Below are 20,459 nucleotides of genomic sequence, written 5' to 3' on the forward strand. Positions count from 1 at the left end.
GACAAGGAATTTGCAATTGGAGTCATGAGGCTGAATGTCTCCCAGGCTCCAAGGCTGGTAATTGTCCCAGACACGGGCTGCTGGTTCTGCAGTCACGAGCAGATTGGCCCAAGCAGCCCCTTCTCCTGGGGGACTGCACAGAGCACATGGGGCAGGAGATGTGCCCCATCACTGGCCACAGCCTCCCCTCCTGGGCCCAAGGCAAAGGCTCCATTAAAAATGAAAGGCAATTGTGAGATTCCCCAAGGAAAGAAAAAAAAGCTGGAGCTGTTAATGAGTACAATTAGTGTTGTAGTCAAGCAGAATCAGAAGAAATAATTAGCTCCTATTGTTTCCGTGGCATCCAAATTGCAGCCATGCTGGCTTTCCAGGCAGCAGCCCATCATTTGAGGCTCACCCCAGAGGACAGGGGGTCATTCCCAGCCCCTCTTCTGGTCACAGCTGTCACGCAGCTCTGAGCAGCAGGCTGGGCCATCGCCCTCTTCTGCTAAACCCACTGGGGGCCCAGTTTCCCAGGTGGCCAGAGACTTACAAACCCCAGTGTACAACAGAAGCAGGCTTGGCCCTGAATTCAGCCAGCGCTGCTGGCTCTCCATCGAGACAGACAGAATGAAGGCAACTAATACCAAACAACTCTTTGTCTTGGTTTAAGGGAAGCTCAAATCCCTCTCCACAACAAATAGGGGTGGGTACAAGCCACTGCTAACCTGGGAGTATAAAGAAGAGGCAAAGATAAAGCAAGCAGCCTAGAGAAATACCACCACACTGAATTTCACACAGCAAAAAATGAAAGACTGAAAGAAACAAAGAGACCCAATAATTTATTGGCAGAACTGAAAAGGGGCATTTGAAAACCACAGGGCTGACTCTCAACTGGGATGCTCCTCCCAGCTGCAGAGAGATTTATAATACTGGTATCCCTCAGCAAAAGGCTCTGATGTTGGGGCAGAATCCCAGAGATCCTGCGTGCCATGTAGAGAAAGACAGGAAAGTGCTGCAAGATGCGGCCCCGAGGGCCCGCTGCTAATTGAAAGGCTGCCTCCCGCCCCGCTGCTAAAAAAAAGTTTGTGTAAGACAAAACCGGCCTCTATTGTCACCGCTGCTGGAGGGCTTCAGGTGGATCCTTCCCCCAGGGAGGAGTTCGAGAGTGGCCCATGAGTCCCTTCAGAGGTCGGAGGCCACTCTCAGTGCTTTCAACACGGAGAGAGGAGCTTAGTGCCAACTCTTGTTCTCACAATGTGATTTTTGTGTTTCGAAAGCTTGAATTATCCCTGGAAAACAGAGGGAAGAAAAAACGTGGTTAAAGATGTGCATTCCTTCAGATCACAGCACCTCCCCATTCTCCTCACTACAGCCACCAGTGCTGCCATCCCAGTACATCACTCAAAATGAACACTTGCTAAATCTCCCATGCAGATCTTCCTAACTACTTCTACAGCTGACTTCTCACACAAGTCAGCTGTCACTCCAGAACCCTTGGAACAGAGGGAGATCCTGGTTCATCCCCTTCAATGAGAAGAAAAAATTGTCATCTCCTGTGAGCAAAGCACATGATAGAACGTGGAAACTTCCCTGATGGATTCTGCTGTTTAAACAACTTGCAAGGTCTCTTCCTTAGCAAACATTTATCTCAGGGATTCTGACTGGAACACAAATATACTATCAGACCAACCTCCCCCTGCCTCTGTCCCTCCTGTTTAGTCATACTGTCAACAAGTTTAGCTCTCTGATCTCTCCTACCTTAAATGTATCTAATCTGAAAAGGGTGTTTTCCTCAAGTTTAAATAGACAAGTTGCTTCAGCAGCTTCTACACACTCAGAGTACAGCCACAGGGGCTATTGACCAAGGAAGGAGTGCTGGTCTACAAGCTCCCTCAGTACAGTCTCATGGCACTGCAGCAATTGAAGATGGGGCAGGTTACAGAAATCTGTTATTGCTTACTGCCAGCCTGTGAGCAGCAGCAACAGGCAAACCATACTCCCACATTAATGGGTAGTGTGTTGAAAAAAAGGAGATTACAATTACTTTGAGAGGATAGGTTTGGCAGCTCTTCCCATAAACAAGGACAGGGCTGTAAGTTGCCCAAGCCAAAACATTTAGGGATGCCCCAGGACATATCAAATAGCTGAAGAGCAAAGGCAGCAACTTCAGCAGCAAGGTGCTGTGCAGGACTGTGAAATTCCACTCAAATCTGTGAGCTATCATGGTGTGCTGCCAGCAGCTACATGGCAGCAGTACCAGCACAGGCTGGAATACCTCCAGGAGGTGAGCTGGAGAACTGGAAGAACAGAAGGAAGTAAAAACCACTTTTCAGAGTTTAAAAAGTTACTCTGCTATGACCCGACAGCAAAAACCATGCTGCAGAAGACTGGGGTTCACCTTTGCACTTGCTAGAAGAGCAGGCTAGGCTGCTATTTGGAAATGTGATTCAGGATTCATTAACTGGATTCTGGTTAATTTGCAACAATGGTTTGGCTTTCTATCCCATACTAGACTTTCACCTGTGCCATCTACCTCATGAGGACAGCATACTTTAGGTAGCTCTTTAGTGGACAGGTTTTTCCCTATTTTTTCCCTCCTTCTGCCTTTATTGGGGTGCCCCAGGCCCTCTGCTCATCCGTGCTCAGCACAGACCACCCAATACAGATGAGAGCTAAATGAACACTGCCACTGTTTTCCTGTACCCTTCAGAGCCTGGTATATCATTAAGTGAGCTGGTTTGCTCTTCCAGAAGGACACGTGAATGTCATCTAACAATAACAACATTACCAAGTGCCTGCGTAGTATTTTGTAAACACTGATCCTCACAAAAAAACAAACCTGTGAGGAGAGAGAGGTTATTGTTTTCACCCATGACTTCAGAGCAAGGTATGATAACACTGCTCGCCCAATGCTGTTGAGGGAGGTTTTGGGATCCCCAGCAGCTCCTCAGAGCTCAGCTGTGCTGGAGCAGCTACATTCCACTGCCCAGTTATGGGAACTGAGCAATGTAAATGCTTCCTTCCAGCAGATTCCTCTGCTCTGGCACTCAGCAATCCAGTGATCCCACTTGGCTACAATCAACCCAGCTCTCATGGCCAGGCCTCTTGCTGGCCTTTCTTAAGGGCCTGCTGTCAGGGAATTGGGCACTGCAGGGAAAAACAATCTGAGCTGTGAGGCTCCCAGCAGCCCTGGGCTCACCTTGGCTATCTTCTCTGCACATCTTGGCTGACTACCAGCAGGAGAGAGTGGTTGTCTCATTAGTCACAACATTATTATTTCTACCTACAGTAGCTACTGGGTGTCCTTCCTGAACAAGCTTTTATTGACCAATTAATTTATTCTGTTCCAGCCCACTGTTAAAGAGCTGTGTGTCAGGCCCCAGGTGCCTCTCTCAGTGTCCACCCTCTGGATGTGCTTAGGATTCATTTACCACTCCATACCTGCTTACAGTCAACCCTAGGCAACACACCCAAGCTGAAGACATACCTCTCAGCCTCCTGGGACCAGGTCTGGGATACAAGTGCCTCATACACACGAAGGACACATTAGCATAATAGCACACAGCACTTCAACAGAAAATGCTGGTGTCTGGTCAAAAAAAAAATTTAAAAGTAATTTTGACCTTTGGAAAAGAACAAATAGCAGAATGGGCCCACCATCAGGCCCATAAGACAAGAGAACATGCCAGCCCACGGGAAGAAGGTTGGAAGCTGAGAGGTATGCCATGGAGTCACATAGGAAGAAAGATGAGGCCCTACCCTGGGTGTGACAGAGGGAGGGGGAGCGTTCGATCAGCGGCCACTGCTGTTCACCAGGCCATGAAACTCCTCCCAGGCCCTGGCAAGCCAGAGGGAAAAAAAAAATGAAATAAAACCAAAAAATAGCACTTCAGATCAAAGGCTTCTTAACTTTTAACGAGAGCAGAAACATTCAATAACGTTTAAAAGGCACTTGTCTTCAGAGAGCAAGGCAATATTCTCTGATAGTCCTAGTGGATAGAAGCATCCTTAAAATCCAGCCAAACATCTGACAGCACAAGGCAGCTAAAGCATTCTGCACAGACATGAAGCGTCCCACTGGCTGCTGGTGATAAAGCCACATTAATACCCAGAGACAGGTATGACCTTCCTAGGCACAAATGGAATATCCATTTCCTATTGCTCATAAAATAGCCCATGTTACGTCTTTCTGGAGGATTATCACATTCCTTGGCTGGTTAAACTCAGCCAGTTACTGGCCTCATGCTTTGCCACATACTGCATACGCAGGTAATCCCCCCAAAAGGGGCTTCTTTCAATGCCACACAGCTTAGTTCTTACAAAATTCTTTAATAAGGCAGCAGAATCCAATTGCTATTAGGAAGTCTCATTACGCATTGTAATCCTGCGTTGTTAATGACGACCCAGTAAAAACATCACAACTATTTGAAATGAAAATGTTTTAGATAAGTTAGAGGGACAGGTCCAACACTGCATTCCCTGGTGGAGAACGTTCCTGATGGATGAAGGCAGCAGACTGAAAAATTGCTGTCGGTTTTATGAAGGCAGCATACTGAAAACCCTCTCAGGGAAAACATGCTGAGGTTAATGTGAGCATGGTTATTATCTTCTAGGATCAGAGACATCAAAGAACCTCATAGTTCTCCATGCCCAGCAAAACAGTACTGGTGCCTACAGCACATGCCAAGCCATTTTCTGAAGCCACAGAGTCCCATGGAGCTGGAGGGACCTTAAAGAGAACCCAGGTCAATGATAAACTCAGACGACCCTCTAGATTTTTTTGCTGGTACTTCTCAGCTACTTCACATTTTGTTTTGTGCGTTGCCTCATCAGGCCACTGCAACACAATAGGAGAGTCCAGAAATGGAAACCCTGTATTAGTCAGCACCTGTGCCACAACTGGACCACCAATGTGGCTCTTATCTGAGCCTCAGAGTCAAGCTCCCAAATGGAATTTGCAAAAGCAGCCCAGGTGTCACATGCTCTTTCCCAGCCAGTCATAACCCAAATAAACACAAAGACCTTGGAGTTCAACAGCCTCACTTCAGAAGAAAGTTAGGGAGATGAGAAACTCTGAATCTGAAGCCCTCTTAGTTGCTGGTAATCTTTGCACATTTCCAGACTTGTCAAAGAGTCTCCACCTTCATGTCTTCCCTCCAACCTCCCTTGTATCTCTACCACATTCCCATCACCCACAATCACTCTTTCCTCTCCCATAGTTCTCCCAAACTTGTAACTTCTCAGCAGAAGAAACACAAGGACAGATTACTTGTCATCATGATCGATAATTTATTACCCCTTTCACACTAAGGAGTTCCTTGTTCCAACATCCCAATAACATCATGCACAGTCCTTCATCTCTGTCCTCAACAGACATAGAGAGAAAGCTCTTCCAGCCAAGAATTTTTAATTCAAGACCCTCATATGTATTATAGTACTAATGACTCCAACTATCTGCTGACTTGACTGAAAAAATCCACTAGGATGTGTCTGCCCTAATGTACCTAAACTACACTAGGAGAGCAAACTGCTTTCATTCCATACCGAACAAGGCTGCCAGTTAATTTCATCTGGCAGAATCTTTATGACCTGTGACATGCCAAAGGCACAGTGCCAGAGAGTCTAAGAGGTTATTTTTATGTATAGACATTTTTAGTACCTTATTGCCATACTGTCTGCACAGCAATCAGATACTCAGTGAATTGATCCCCAACACTTAGATTATTCCCATTGAACAGATGGGAAATGGAAACGTTGGCAGGCTAAACAAAGCCAGCCAGAGCTGTTCTTCCACACTCCTTCCTGACCCACAACTGTTGAAATTTCCCACCTTCTTCCCCACTGCCCAGGGTCAGGACCCAGACAGAGCTCCCTTTAGCCCCAGCAAGTAAGTTGGAAGAAAAAAAAAAGAGAAAAGAAGCCACTATCTCCCCAAAAAGAATAAAAAAGAAAAAAAAGAGGAAGACTCCATTAAAAAGAGGAAGGGCAGTCTTAGTTGCTTCAAGGGGCTTTCCAAATCACTATTGTGCAAGCAGCACTAGCTGTTTTCTGCAAACATCCTTAGTTAAGTCCCAGTAATTTGCCTCCAGTATTTCTCTGTGCAACCCTGCTCCTTACCTTCTCCTTCCTCAGCTAAAAAGGATCCAGAGAGCTGAGTGCACTTATGGTACCTTACAAAGGGCACCAAGGTCTGTCTCTTTTGCCAGCCCAGTGGAACCTCCCAGCACACTGACCACTCACTACACTCTGTGGGTGTCCAGAGCAGCTCAACCTCTTCCTGGGTGATAACCCTGGGATTTGTTCCCAGCCAGACAAGAACTTGGTGACTAACAGCTTGAAAAAGACATCTAGAGTAGTCTTCTAGCCTGAAATAATTCTGTCACCTGTCTGGCAGTACCTGGAGCAAAGGCAATATAACACAATTAAATAAACACAACCAAACTGACCTCCTTGAAAAAAAAAAATTAACCATGAAATAAATAGGTTATAGGCACTTTTTTGGTAAGAGACAGGCCACCAAGATAAGGAAGCCTTTCACAAAGTCATGGACACTTCTGAGTAAAGCATATTATGTTGATGGAGAATGAATCACTGAATCCACCAATTCAAAGACCAGGTCTATGCAAGTGCTCTTAGACTTTCAGCACCTGGAAACATTACTGGAACTGCAGAATGGAGTGCTAAATGAATGAAGCCAGTATTGCAGAGACTCAGGAGAAGAGGACAGCTATCAGATCTGGAACCTCACTGCTCTCCTCTAGATTTTATTCCTGCTCTCAGACCTGAATGGATGAGGGTGAAACAATGCAGCTCTAGAGCGGGCAAGACCCAAGGCACCCTGCCTTCCCCTCACAGGCATCAGACAATGTGTGAGGGTCCCCTTTGCACACCTTTTCTCTTCAGGCAAGGTTAACCCTGCCCACTCCATTTAGGGCACAGTCAAAGACACAGGTGACACAAATAGAACAGCAGCACTGAGAGGTTCTCCTAAGGTTTTGGAAATTAGCAAGCAAAGGGAAACCAGTGTTTTAAAACCACAACAGTTACAGGATTAGCTGAACTCTGCTGTGACAAGGGAGACCTCACAAGCACCCTACCAGCAGCTGACTTGTCTCGTAAACACTGATCTTCTTGTGCAACACCTGTCACTTCCACAGTGATTTCTCATCTTAATTCCTCACTTTTTTACCATTCCTCTTTTTTTGTCCTGAGAACCTCACCCCTGCAGTCTTCTTACAGTGCATTATTCCCTCCATAGGATATCCTCTTGTTTCCTACCTACAATATAGTCTGAGGCCATTTCCTCCAGCTGCCTGCAGTGAAATGAACCCAGTGCCAGCTCTATTAAGATCAACTATTCTTCTCATTTACTCGAGCCATCCCATTAGTTATCACTGGTGACTTTGAAAGGAAAGGATAGTTTTATACCCTGCTCAGCTCTCACTGCAGCAGGCACTTAGGAATAAGCAAAGCTTTGTTTCCAGAAAAAGCAGCCTTGCTTTAGAGCTGACAGGACAATCTGTAATGTCACACAGCAACCAAAACATTTCCACACCAGCCTGCTCAGTGGTAACCTGCTGATGCTCACTGCTCTGGCCTCTCCTGGCACTGGAAGCAGTGTTGCTGAATTTGCCTGGGATTCCTGGACAGTGTTGTGGGTGAGAGCTCTCACGAAAGGAGATAGTCACTGACCACACAGTTATCAGTGCAGAAAAGAAAGGCTGATAAGCCCACACAGGGCAAGGCAGCCACGAACTTCATGCTGCAATGCTCAAAGTCACATGTGAAAAGTCACACATGCAGGTACCTGAATATTTTCAGTGGTTTCACTGAGACATAGCCAGGCTGTGGTTGGCAATCACATTCTGCTTTCAAAAAAAGTGCAGCTGCTACAGCAGCAAAAGAGGTTGGGTATTTTGCCTTTAATTCCAAGCCACAGGAAGTACCACTGTCCATAAGTCACTGTCACTTCTGGACCTTGTCACCTCCAAGGTTAACAACATAGATGAACTGAACCTATTAAGTGGTTCACTGCATCTGAGTGCTCCTCTCTCAGTGCACCTCTGAGGGAACAAAGAGAAGCAATTTCTCTCCAGCTACTGAAACAAGGTAGCCCACAAAATGTCACATATGTTCTCTTCAGGTGCTCAGCACTGTAAGGTCTAAGGTACTATAAATCTCCTGGAATTTAGCAGAGTCTAAGAGATTGTTCTAGCTTTCCTAGCAAGATTGGAAATTCATACAGACTAGGCTGACCCTTCTACTTGCTGGGATTTAGGCAGCTCGTCAATATCACGAGCAAGAGAAAGGACAAACACAGGAAAATTGCAATGAAAGATCTGCTTATCTAGCTAAATGCACAAGCCCCACCACTGAGAGCAGGAAGGACAGAATGCAGAACAGCTCCTTGGAATGGCTGTGACGCAACAGGTACTTTTCAGATGCAGCTTGACAGCACCACCACTTTCTGAAACAAAGGGGGCTGCAGCCTTACTGACAACTCATGAAAAATGGTGTCTAGAAATGATTTAATATGAAATACTTCATCACAAAAGGAATATACAAAACCTGAAACACAGGGCTCAGGTTCCACAGTGAGAGGCATGCTAGCAATTTCTACAGAAGCATTCATTTACAGTGTGTCAAAAGCTAATCCAGGTCAATTCACTACCTAAAAGTCAAGGTTTTGAGAAATACCTGTTCTTTTCTTGCTAAGCAAGCTCCCTTCCCTGAAGCACAATCAATGCCAATCAAACCCTGCACATGAGCAGAGCTCTAGTGGAGAGATGCAGCCCATACAAATGAAAAATGCCACGAGCCCCCCTCAAAAGGCAGCCCTGACAAAGCCTAGAGCACAGCTCTTCCATTAGAGCTTTTCATGAAACACAGCCAGAGTGTGAATATAGAGTGCTGGCTAGAAAGCCCTCCCCAGTCATAAATCACATGGTACATGTGCAGCATAAGTGGAGTTTATTCATGACGGACAGTATTTCAACAGGACTTGATAGATGGGTGAGGAAAAGGAGCCAGACTTCATGGAGGATAGAACTAGTTACACTAGAGATTCTTTATTAGTGAGAGAACCTTAATGATATGAAGCTTATCCAAGCAGAGTCAGACTGAAAGCTGGGGCTGTTCTGCTCTTCTCTGTCACAAAGCAGTCACCATCACCTCTCTGCAGCTGCTGCCCCTTGCTGCCTGCTGGTACCAGGCAAGAGAGGCACAACTTGGTCTGTGCATCACTACACAGAAACTCCACTGACAGCACTTCTGCTCTGAATTTACACCAGTGCCTTTGGAAGGAGATGCTGGAGAGCATTGCAATCAGACTGCTGCAGCTTAAGCTAGGCAATGGGAAAAAAGGGGCTTTCATGATGCCCTACATGGCAGAAGGTTAATTGCTTAGACCTACCTGACTGGGACATCATCAAAGCAATTCCTACTGACACTCCTACCCACAGAAGAATGAGTGGGAGACAAGCCAGTTGGCCTCTACTTAAGAATTGCTCCCAGCTGTAATCTGAGCTACTAAACTTGATACCTCCAACACCTGTTATTCTCAGACAAGCTCATTTTGCACCACACGTCAGCAGCACAAAATGAAACACGGATGCTATGCAGGAAGAGAGGGCAGGAAGCACAGCATGTTCACTGGTGTAGGGAAATGAGGCCACACTGCTGGCTGCACCATCACTCAAGGCCTTACACCTGCCAGAGCAAAAACAAACACTGCTATAGAGGCATTCTCTGTGCTAGGAAGTGCTGGTCATGATAGCTCACAAGGGAAAGGCCACATCACTCCCATTCTACACTTGCTACATGAACCACCACCACAGCTTAGGACTGCTGGCTCCACACACAGCTTTTACTACAGAGACTGAGAAAAGTCAAACGCCTCCCTGCTCTCACCACAAAGCCGCATCACCGCAGCCTGCAGTTGCTGCTGAACAGGAGTAAAATACCCTGCTGCGTGTCCACATGAGCACAGTGCTATTTCCCTGCATGGACAGAGAGTCCATAGTGCCCTCTCCTGGCAAAAAGTGCACGAGAAACGTTAGTGGCAAAATCACAGAAAAAATCTCTTTCTCTTCTCTTTTCCAAGCACACAGGAGGGAGGGCCACATGGAACACTAAATGCTTACAGGCAGTTTCAACGAGATTTCTGTATAATTACTAGTGACCCACACTCAAAATTGGAAGCCAGCTGTGTGCTAGAACCAGGATGGATCCCATCAAACTGTCTGACAGCAGACTGATGACAGAATGATTATGTGGAACAAGCCAGCATGATGAAAGAAAGTCATGAAAGATACTCGCACCTTCATTACAAGCAAGATTAGAAAGCTCTCTGCCCCATCAGTGTCTTACTCATTTCACTTATTTTTCTGTGTGCACCTTTTCAAGTATTAATTTAACCAATATGACCTAATCAGTTTATAGTTTAATCAGTTATGACCTATTAGTTTACAATACACTTAAGAAAAAAAGAAAAACAACATATTACTCACTTCTAACTAATACCTATATATGCAATTTTTCATCACTTTGTGGGAAATAAAAGTCACCCTGAATGGCCTGATATGGTAAGCTATAATACATTTATTTAAAAATACAGCTGTGCTCTCTGTGTACCATGATCTTCTAGTCTTGTTAAAGAGCCTCTGTCACCAGGGCCTGGAAGACTTAATATATGACGTTTATTATGATTAGAAATCATTTGTACAGCACTGTAAATTCACACAGCACTTTCCCAAGACCATTTATAAGTCTAATGGCACTATAAATCCCTGTTAGCTTCCGCACTTTATTCCCCAGAATCTCTATTTATTCAAATTATTCTACTGCCCCCACTGCAATCTTGTCTTTGAATACATCGAGCCACAGTCCCACTTTGGGCTGCCCATCACCCAAGTGACAGGCTGGGTGGATTGTTAAAACAACCCTGGATCATACATTTAAAAAAGAAAAAGGTTTTGCTCATAGAACCAAACACCCACGACAACCACACAGGAATTTGGCTTTCAAAGCACGCTGGCAACAAACGCTGCTGTTTGCACTTCAGTGTGCAGGAGCAGCCCTAACGCACACAAGCACTTCTGCCAAGGCCCGCGCCGTGCTCCGAGCTGCTCGAGCACACATGCACCCTGCAGCACCCCCCTGGCCAGCACACATACTTGATGCTGTCGGTGTGGGTTTTGTATTCCATGATGGTGTTGGGAGGTAGGTTGAGCACTCTTCGTAACGTGTCGCGTATCCGGGCTGTCGTGGCCTGGTCGCTGGCTGTCTTGTTCCATATGGAGATGATGTCCTCCTGTGGAACGGCATGGGAGGGAGGGAGGGAGGGAGGGAGGGAGAGGTGAGCACAGGACACTTTTTGCAGCCCTGCCACATGGAAGCACAGTTCTCAAAAGCACTCACCTGGAATCGGACAGAGACGACGGCCCCACAGATTTCTTCCCCCACCATGAACTGCTCTCCCAACATGGCCAGAATAAGATTCTCCCAGCACCGCGATGCTAAGCCCTTCCGCAGACGGATAATCCATTTACCACCATTTTTGTTGGCATCATCCTAGGGAGAGGGGAAATAAATTGATTTGTTTTCTCCTAGCTATTTTTCTGCTACCCAAAAGACAGCAGAGCCACAAACAGGAGCAGATATTGATTAGGTGGGGCAAGGAAGGTGTTTTCAAGCAAAAGCATTTTATTTCACTTCTCCCCCATATAAGCAGAGACAGAGGAAAACCACTTACTTTGAATACTAAGTACTTGAAACAATGGCCCTCAGCCTTCCAGACCAAGTTCTATGCCCTGATGACTTGAGTTCTAGTATTTTGATCCCACTAGCAAAGACTAACACCAGACTACCAATTTGCACAAACAGATCCAGACGCAAGGACTTTAAAACTACTCCTAAACTTGAGACAGAGTCACCATTTGTCTAATCCCCTGTCCATGCAGTTCTGCTGTAAAACAAGATGCCTGTAAAACAGGAGAACCCCCTCATCATAGGGCACGGAAGGCCAGTAAAGGGTTTGCAAAACGGTACTTTAAAAGCAAGCAAAAAAATGATAAACATTTTCATTCCACATTCCCAGGAATGGGCTCACAAGTTGTGCTAACACAGAAAGGACCACCCTGTTCTCTCACATTATCACACACCATACAGCTGAATGTTTGTCCCAGCCTGTGGTGACCCAGGGAAATAACCAAAAAGAGGGGAGAAAGTAAAAGAAAAAATTAATGCTAAGCACCCAGTCTGTCACCTCAATATTGTGATTCTGTATCTTGAAGCTGACAAAGAGCTGGAAACTGCTACAGCCTCCCCTGCTCCCCAGAACGCACAGCTATGTCAAAGAGCAGCTCCTCCTCTGTGCAGAACACTGTGGCATTCTCTGGTACAACACTGTAGCTGGGAAATCTTACAAGGTGAGAGGGGAACAAATTCCGTCCAAAGCTGAAGACAGAGAGGTAGGAACAAGTCAAAGAGGTGGCAGTTAGGAAGGGTAAGGGAAGACAGGTCTAGGACAGAAACAGAGAACAAAGAATGACTCAGAGGGGACTGCACAAAACAGGACATCCCTCTCCAAATCCCCAGCAATCCCCTTTGCCAAGCTGGGACACACCTTGAAGATGCCAGGCAAGGCAGCCCAACCCTTCTTAATGAAATAAAGTTAATTTCATTTTCGCCTTAAAGCTTCTCTAGGGCTCAGATAAAACTAAACATTTGTCTGCTCTCTCAGACACAGCAAGTGCTAACAAAGCAATCCTGAGGAAACATGGAAGTGTCAGCATAACAGCAGCATTCACCTGACTCTTACTTTTCAGGTATGTACTGGACTGAAAGGGGAAGGTGTCAGCTCCAGACAAACCTCAAAGCATGACAGGAGCCACCCAAATCAACATAAGTTCTAAGAAAGTGGCAGAATCCTGTGAGAAGCAAACTGCTTTCTCTTAAGTATCCTTGTTTTCCAAGTTGTGAACATCACAGCCTGGGAGCTGGGTTTAACTCTTCAAAGTTTCCACAGTGACTAATGGGCATCAGAAGAGAGTGCTATTGCTAAAAATATCTCAAAGGTGGCTTAAGCAGGTTCAAAGCTAGAGAGAGAGCAGTGATTGGGAGGCAGATGCTGTATCATGTGCTTTATGATTGTTGTTAGTTTTCTTTCAGGTTAAACAAGCTTCGGTTCAGTCAAGCATTTGATTTTCCTTCACCAGAATAATAATGATCTGCAGCCCAGTAAATCACCAGGGATTATTATGCTTAGTGCTTCTGACTTTACCAGAAAAGGCACAGATGGATGCAGAAAAAGATCAGAGCTACACACAGGCACATATGTACCTATAAGAATGACAGTAACGAAGGACTGGTTTGGAAGAGAAAGAAGCATAAAAAAAGCCCTACAAAGCATGCAGCAATGGAAGGCCAGAAGTGAGATCTCAGGTCCTCTTCTAGAAATATAAGAAGGAAGTAGGGCCAGAAGTAAAAATACTAAAGAATCTCTCCACCTCCATCTTAAAACGTCTACTGGGAAATGCTTTATAGAAATTCTGGTATCATTAACTTGGGGACTCTGGTCGACACATTGTCTGAGGAATTTGCTCACCAGGAGTGCAAAGAGGGTTAAACATTTTATATAAATAGTGTTTGCAGTAACTGGCTATAAAATACCTTGCTTAAAATAATTGCTAATGAGGGTCACATATAAATTTCTCAAGACCAAGCAGTATAATTAGGTACTTCAGAGAAACACATAAAATACCCATATTGTGAATGCTATTGGTCATTGCTGGAAGCAGGCCAGGAACTGGGAGAATTATTTGCTGGGCAAAGATTCTTTTAAAATTTTTTTTAACAGATTTGGATGGAAATAGAAGCAAACTAAAGTGCCCTGGAACAAAACCAAACCAAAACAACAGAACCAAACCAAAACAAACAAAAAAAGCTAATAGTAAATAAAAGGCAAAGTTGTTTCTCCAGCTCTGTGTGCAGGCTTTTAACCATATGCACCTCCTTGACTGAAAAAGGGGGTTGGTTTTTATAAGCTTTGTTGAAGAGGTCCAGTCCTTCCAGAGGAAAGCCCTGCACTGCTGTCACTGGAGGCAGCTATGGGGTCCCCCCTCCATTGGCAATGGCAGTTCAGCAACCTCTGCTGGGGTGCAGCCAGCAACTTCCCCATCTTCCCTCTCTGGCAGCAGGACTGCCAGGTTACATGGACAGAGTTCTGAGGACAAGCTTACAGGAAACCCAGACAAAAGGATTCCACCCAAGAAAATCTAATGGCGTGCCACTTAACGACAAGAGTTCCTCTACTATAGAAGGTTCCTTCCAAAATATTGCGGGAAAATATCAAGGCAGAAATGAGAGCTCCAACTCACCTCCCACATGGGTTTGATGCCCTCTTTGAAAAGATGGAAGTCACTGTGGCCTGTCAGGTCCCCAGGACGTACCATGTGACTGTAAAACCGCCAGAACTGTTCCACCTGCAACAACACCAACCACACAGTGAGGCTGCTCAAACTGGTCACAGTCGGGATTTCTATAGGAACAGGCTGCCATTTTTGCACCAGCTCTCCAGAGCCACCTTCCCCTCTTCTGCTCTACTCTCTGTCACCAGGGTGTTGATTAGGCAACACAAAAGGCAACAGTAGTGTCAGAGCCTGGGTGCCTGTTTCTGACTGCCTCCATTACCAGGTGACCGCCTGAAACATTCAATGGGTGCCTCTAAAGTCACTCAGTGCTTGTCTGAAGAAATCTGTACTAAGGTAACAGCTGCTCTGGACAACAGTTCCAAACATATCTTTTAACTCCTACTGCCCAAACTTTCAATCACTGGGTACGTGTCAAAGGCATCAGCTACAGCGAAGCCTCTTTACCCTGCATAACCACTGCTCTCTGTGACCATGGAAACTGCGGAAGCCTTCAAATAAGACCATTTTTTTAAATTTAGTTTTATTGTATGCAGATTTTAAGAAAAAATATACATTCTGGTGCTAATTTAAGATCAGAAGGCACTATTCAGAGTTTTTATTTAAATACCTCTTACTTCCTTTTACAGTCTGCCATGGTACACTTGGACCACTTCACTTCAACCAGTTCCATTCTGGCACCCTGTCTGCTTGAGACAATCTGACTGTAAGGCAAGGGATTTATTTTTTATAGTTCTTAAAAGTAGCATATTTATCTTTTGAGAATCTCTGGGTAAGAAAGGATTTGAGAGAGGATGGATCTTTAAAGTGAAACAAGGCAGTGGAAGTGGAATTTCCATATTTTAAGAAGACTCTACTCAGTAAGACAATAGCTATTAAGCAGACCAGCAGTGCAGCTGGAGGGGGCAGACATCACTCCAAGCACTTTATCAGAGACCTTAATGACTTGGTCAGCACTTGGAATTCCACTCCAATCTGTGACCTTTGCCATCCAAGCTGGAATTTGCTTTTATAGCCAATAAAATTACGAACCAAGACTGAGGAGGGGTCAGAAGCAATCTATTTTTGTCAGGCACGTCCAAACATCCGTGGGGAAATCACACTCCCACAGTGAAGGAATGTGCCCTCTAGTGGTTCGCATTTCACAGCTTTTAGAGCTTTCCACTGAAAAGCCAGGAATAAATCTGACCACAGACTCAGCTAGACAATTCTTTCTGAAGTTTGCTCTTCCATCTCCTTAAACAAAATTTGATCCCAAACACATTATCAAATATGCTGGCCAGTCTCTCTCCATCCTAACAGAACTGTAGCCAACCATGGCAACAAATTCTCCGTAGCAAAGAGCAGAATACTCAACAGAATACAACAGAATACTCAACAAGATGTTCTCCTCTAAAGAGGTAAAAATCAATGTTAAGTCTACACTGATTTATCAGACTGAAAAGTTATTGCCAGAACACCAAGTGGCAGCCACATTTTTCACCCCCTGACCTGACAGTACTTGTTCACAGAGGCTAATAGGAGCAGTAACTACCCACAACAACAGGCTCTTCTTCCCACCCTTATCCTGTGTGGATACAGTCACACAACCCAGCTCTCAGACAGGCATATTTTTAGGCAGCCTCCAGAAGGAATAAAGGGCTGTTTTTATAAATCATCATATTACAGAGTATACATAATGGTGGGCAAAATTAACATTTATAAGAGACCCTGAAAAAACTGGGCAAACACCAGACTTAGAAGAAAAAGGAAGAAAAAAGCCAACAGACTTCCTGATCTCTAGAACAAGTAATGGGGACTTACTTTGCTTACAGATCTTGAGCTCTTGAGGGCAGGTTTACTCTGCCAGCATCATGCAAAACCCAACACAGCCTGTCCAGGACATGCTCAAGCTTATTCCAGGAACAAGCAACCACAGAGTGGAAGGAGAAAGGAAGAGCAATTTGCCTTCCAATGAACTTGACTGCAAAATCAAACTGCACCTTGTCCATCACTTAGAGACAGACAACAGGCCACCAGCTGTTGGCAAATACAGCATACCAGATTCCAAACACAGTCTTTGTGCTGGGAATATGGGTGGAGGGAAGTGTGTGAGGGACAGCACAGAAATGGAACAGAAAAGCTGTTCCTTCTTCTCTTGCTCCAGCCATAAATTAACTGCATGGCTGCGCTTTTTTTTTTTCTATTATTACTCCAACTAGTACCATGCACAGAGGTCTAGCACAGGGCAAAGGAAAAGTGCTAAAGACACATTTCCTGCTGAAATTCAAGAGCTCATTTGCCTTGGCAAATCACTCATTGCCACCAGGAGCAGCAGCACACAGGGAGCAGGCCAGGAGGAGCAGGCTGTGTGAGTGACAGTGTTAGTGTTCAGGAACACATCATCACGAAATTATTATATGCAGGTGCTTTTATTGACGAGCTCTGGGTGTCAGGGGTACACAGACCCAAATCTGACCCCAACATGGTTTCGAGCTGAACATGTTTTATATTCTATCATTATATAACTTACATATTAATTATTAAACCTACATTGTTCTATTGTACACATTGATTTCATCCAAGCACGGATTTCTCGTGATCCCCCTCAAACCCCTAACATAGTCTCTCATGACTCTTTAAACAATAATTATATCTAATCACATCTAACAATCATATAATTTATCATATACTGACTACACAGGTGCACTTTCACACGATCTAGCAAACACAAGGCCTAACATTTCCCAGGGCCTACCTTTAACATTTTTCCCAGGCCCTACTAAGCCTTTCTTTCTAGCCCCCCGAATTTTCCCTGATTTTGGACTGTTTTCCTAGCGCAGGGGACAGCAGGGTACTCACGGAGGCGAAGGTGCCGATCTGTTTGATGTTCTGCTCGTAGCTCTGGGAGCTGGTGGGCCGCCCGGGCGTGCGCCGCGAGTACCAGAAGGTGTAATTGTACTGCAAGGGGTGCTCGGCTGGCCCCGGCACCACAGCCTGCAAACACAAAGCCTTGGTTACCCCAGCATGCTCCTCTAAAAAGGGGCAATGGGGAAAATTGCATTTACAGCATAGAAAAGCAACCATTCAAGCCATCGTGACGGAATTATTTTAGTCCTGTGCCTGTCTCAAAGGAAGAAAAAAAGACAAACTAAAAAGGGAAATGTGAGACCTTTAACTTTTTCAAATTAAGGAAAAAAAATAAAAAGACACTTTCCTCCTCTGGGAAGGATAAACCCCACTTATAATGAATCATGATTCAATTGCAATTAAAACTCTTTGGTGACACCAACTGCCTTAAGCAACCAACACCCCAGTGCTCTGGGAAGATTAATCTAAGAACTTGTTATGTCAGCTTTGGCAGAACCCATCACCAGCAGTGGGCAGTGATCACTTTGCAATTTCCAAAACACTGATTTCTCATTAAAAATACTCCTAATGAGCACGAAAGAGGCTAATGAGAGCTCATTAACCAGCAGTCAAAACTTACAGAGAAAACCCCAATCAAAGCTCTTGTACTATTTGATATTGTTACAGGAGTTACCAGGGTTTAAATCTCTACTTTCCTCTTGACTATGGCAAGTTTACAAGGGTTACATTGCTTCAGACAGAGCACGGGGGGCATCCTAAACAAGGACTGTTTCCTAAACAAGATGAAAAAAAAAAACAAACCAGGGGAGATATATGCCTTATGCCTTCTTCACCAGGCTGCACTACACACATGGACATGTCTTAAAAGTAATTTCAACAGTGCCACAAACACTGCCTGCCAAACCACCTTCAAGCCACTACTGTCCTGTCAGACAGGAGTCCTTTCCCCATGTACTCTTCCAAATTTGTTTTTGGATGAAAATAAAGCCTTATTTCTCATTTCCATTCCAAAGCCTGGCAGGGCACCAGCTATGTTAGTGAAGGAAGCATTCACCCCTCAGATGAGAGACCTCCAAAAGTGCCATCAAATTACTGAAATCAAACATAGTCCCTCAGTCTTCACTGCAGCAGTAACAATGCACTGAGACCACAGCCCTCCAAGACATATTTTCCTCATCCCTGAACTGAGGATTGACTCCCCAGCAGTGCCACACCATGCCCTAGCAGAGGAGTGAGATTCCAGCACCATACCTTCCTCTTGGTAGTACTCTGTGGTTTCTCACGATCATTCTTTTCCTTCTCACTGTCTTTCTGTGTGTTATTTTCCTCATTCTGGTCATGGTCTCCACTATCATCATCTTTCAATCTGGTAAAGAAAAATAACAAAGAGAGCCATCACACAGCTGAGAAGGTTCATACCAAGCCCAGGTAGTTCTCTGCTCCAAAGCTCCTCCATGGTACAAGGACCACCACAGTTTGGACATCTACATTTGACAACCCAAACAGTAAAAACCACTTCTGCTTTCATGCCCATCACAGGCATCTTGGGTAAGCACTTTTAAGCCGAAGTGAACAACGAAACAGCTTTTTGGAATAAACTCAAGCAGTTTGTGCTGGATAATGATAGGCCACAGGAAACCCCAGTTACTTGTTAGGGTTCCCTGCTATTCAGGGGGCCCACACGAAGACCTGTCACCGCACCTCTGCTGACTCTTGCCCGCCCCGCTCCCCACGCCCCCCAGCCTTGCAGAGGCAGCGCCTGGGGCGAGCAGACACCGCGCCAGCAGCCAGCACCCCACAGGTCTCTCCGCCCCCCCCCATTCCCTGCCAAGGGCCGGAAAAGGCGAGAGACAAGCGTGGCTACGAGGCGACCCGCGACTCCCCGGTGCGGGCCTGCCACCGGCCCACCGCCCACACCTCTCGGTGCCGCGTCCCCTCGGGGCCGGGCCGGGCCCCGGCTGCAGGAACGGGGCTGTGCGTAGCCCGTGACTCATCGCGTCTGGCCCGCCCGGCGCCGGAGCAGCGGCGGGAGGCGCCGGCAGGACTCGGGGCCGTGCAGGCCCCGCAGCGGGGGCCGGCCGGGGGGGCTCGGGGGTGACACTCACGCGTCGAATTTGTTGTTCATCGTCGCTCGCTGCCGCCGCCACCCCCGTTCGCCTCAGCGACTTCCGCCCTGCTGAGTCCGCTCGCGAAACTCTTCCGCCGCTTCCGGCGGCTCCGCCATACCCTCCCGCGTTTCCCCCCGGAGCCGTAACAGCGCGCACGGCGGGCGGGGAAGGGAACGCGCTGCCGGGAGAGCCCTCAGGGCAGCGCCGCCATCTTGGGCGTGGCGTGGCTGGCGCCGGCGAGCGAGCCCGAGAGTTACAAATTATTAACGTAATTAATTTTGCTCTCGTAAATACAGTTTGAGAACTCAGTTACTCTTCAAAGGGTTTTCCCACCTTGCCTCCTGCGGCGACAGGGAACCCCAGCTCGACGCCCTCCCCATCGCTCTTCATGTACAGAAAATGGGAAAAATGTCCCAGTAAAGAGCCTGCAAGCTCCTGAAGTGATAATGGACACTTCGGAAAGAATAAGGGCATAGTCCCTCCTTCAGCATCTCCTTGCACTTCATGAATCTGTTCCCACATTACTCCATGAGCACAGAGTCTTTTCACAGTGCTTTGCAAATCGATGACCAGTAATTTCTGCTATCTGGCAGAGTTAGTAAATAGAGTTCTGAGTGCCATAGTTTCTGTTTCTCTATCAATTTGTGATGTGGAAAGAGTAAAAAAAAATCGTTGCCTATGTAATCCATGCATGAATTTTGCATGCTAAGCAAGCAAAGCAAAAACCCGATATTAAATCACACAATATTATAACTTGGTGCAACTCGGTCTACTTAAAACTTATTTATGCTAAACAACTAATATCTCTGATCACTCTGTCAATCAGGAACATGAAAAAATGGTATTCGGCATCTATAAGGCACTACATATCCCCTGTCCTGCAGTGTGTGAGTGTATGCATCCTTGTAAAGCACAGTAATGTAATGCTGGCATTCCTACCTTACTACTTGAAAGCAAAGGCAATGAGTGTCTCAGCAATATCCCTGAAATCCCAATAGTATGGCAGAACAGGGAAAAGGGCCTGCCCTCCAAGTCCTAGGCTAAATGTCCTTACCACTGGCCCTCCCATCCTGTTGCCTTACAGGCTCAA

General features: G+C 45.9%; 1 protein-coding gene across 2 annotated transcripts; it reads right to left on the reverse strand.

Annotated features, from left to right (window-relative positions):
• Positions 1-795: 795 nt before the first annotated feature.
• EIF4E2 (eukaryotic translation initiation factor 4E family member 2) lies at positions 796-19,445 on the reverse strand. 2 transcript variants are annotated; one of them, XM_036389009.2, is made up of 8 exons: positions 19,367-19,445; positions 18,513-18,627; positions 17,253-17,387; positions 14,361-14,465; positions 11,401-11,553; positions 11,157-11,293; positions 3,742-3,820; positions 796-1,271 (listed from the first exon to the last, which is right to left on the reverse strand). In XM_036389009.2, exons 1-7 carry the CDS (start codon positions 19,384-19,386, stop codon positions 3,775-3,777), a joined length of 711 nt encoding a protein of 236 aa, XP_036244902.1. In that variant the 5' UTR covers positions 19,387-19,445; the 3' UTR covers positions 796-1,271; positions 3,742-3,774. The 2 variants fall into 2 exon arrangements, with proteins under 2 accessions (XP_036244902.1, XP_054371914.1); XM_054515939.1 differs by lacking the exon at positions 3,742-3,820.
• Between the last annotated feature and the right edge of the window lie 1,014 nt (positions 19,446-20,459).

Source organism: Molothrus ater, chromosome 10, assembly GCF_012460135.2.
Source record: "Molothrus ater isolate BHLD 08-10-18 breed brown headed cowbird chromosome 10, BPBGC_Mater_1.1, whole genome shotgun sequence".
NCBI lineage: Eukaryota > Metazoa > Chordata > Aves > Passeriformes > Icteridae > Molothrus > Molothrus ater.

Excerpts from the sequence above, each read along its gene's own strand:
- EIF4E2 (XM_036389009.2), bottom strand. The coding sequence starts at position 19,386 with ATGAACAACAAATTCGACGC. Across the intron at positions 11,554-14,360 it reads GCATCAAACCCATGTGGGAG|GATGATGCCAACAAAAATGG; the intron begins GTGAGTTGGAGC and ends CCCTCTCCCTAG. Across the intron at positions 3,821-11,156 it reads ACCCACACCGACAGCATCAA|GGCCTGGGAGGAGTTTCATG; the intron begins GTATGTGTGCTG and ends CTGGCTTGCCAG.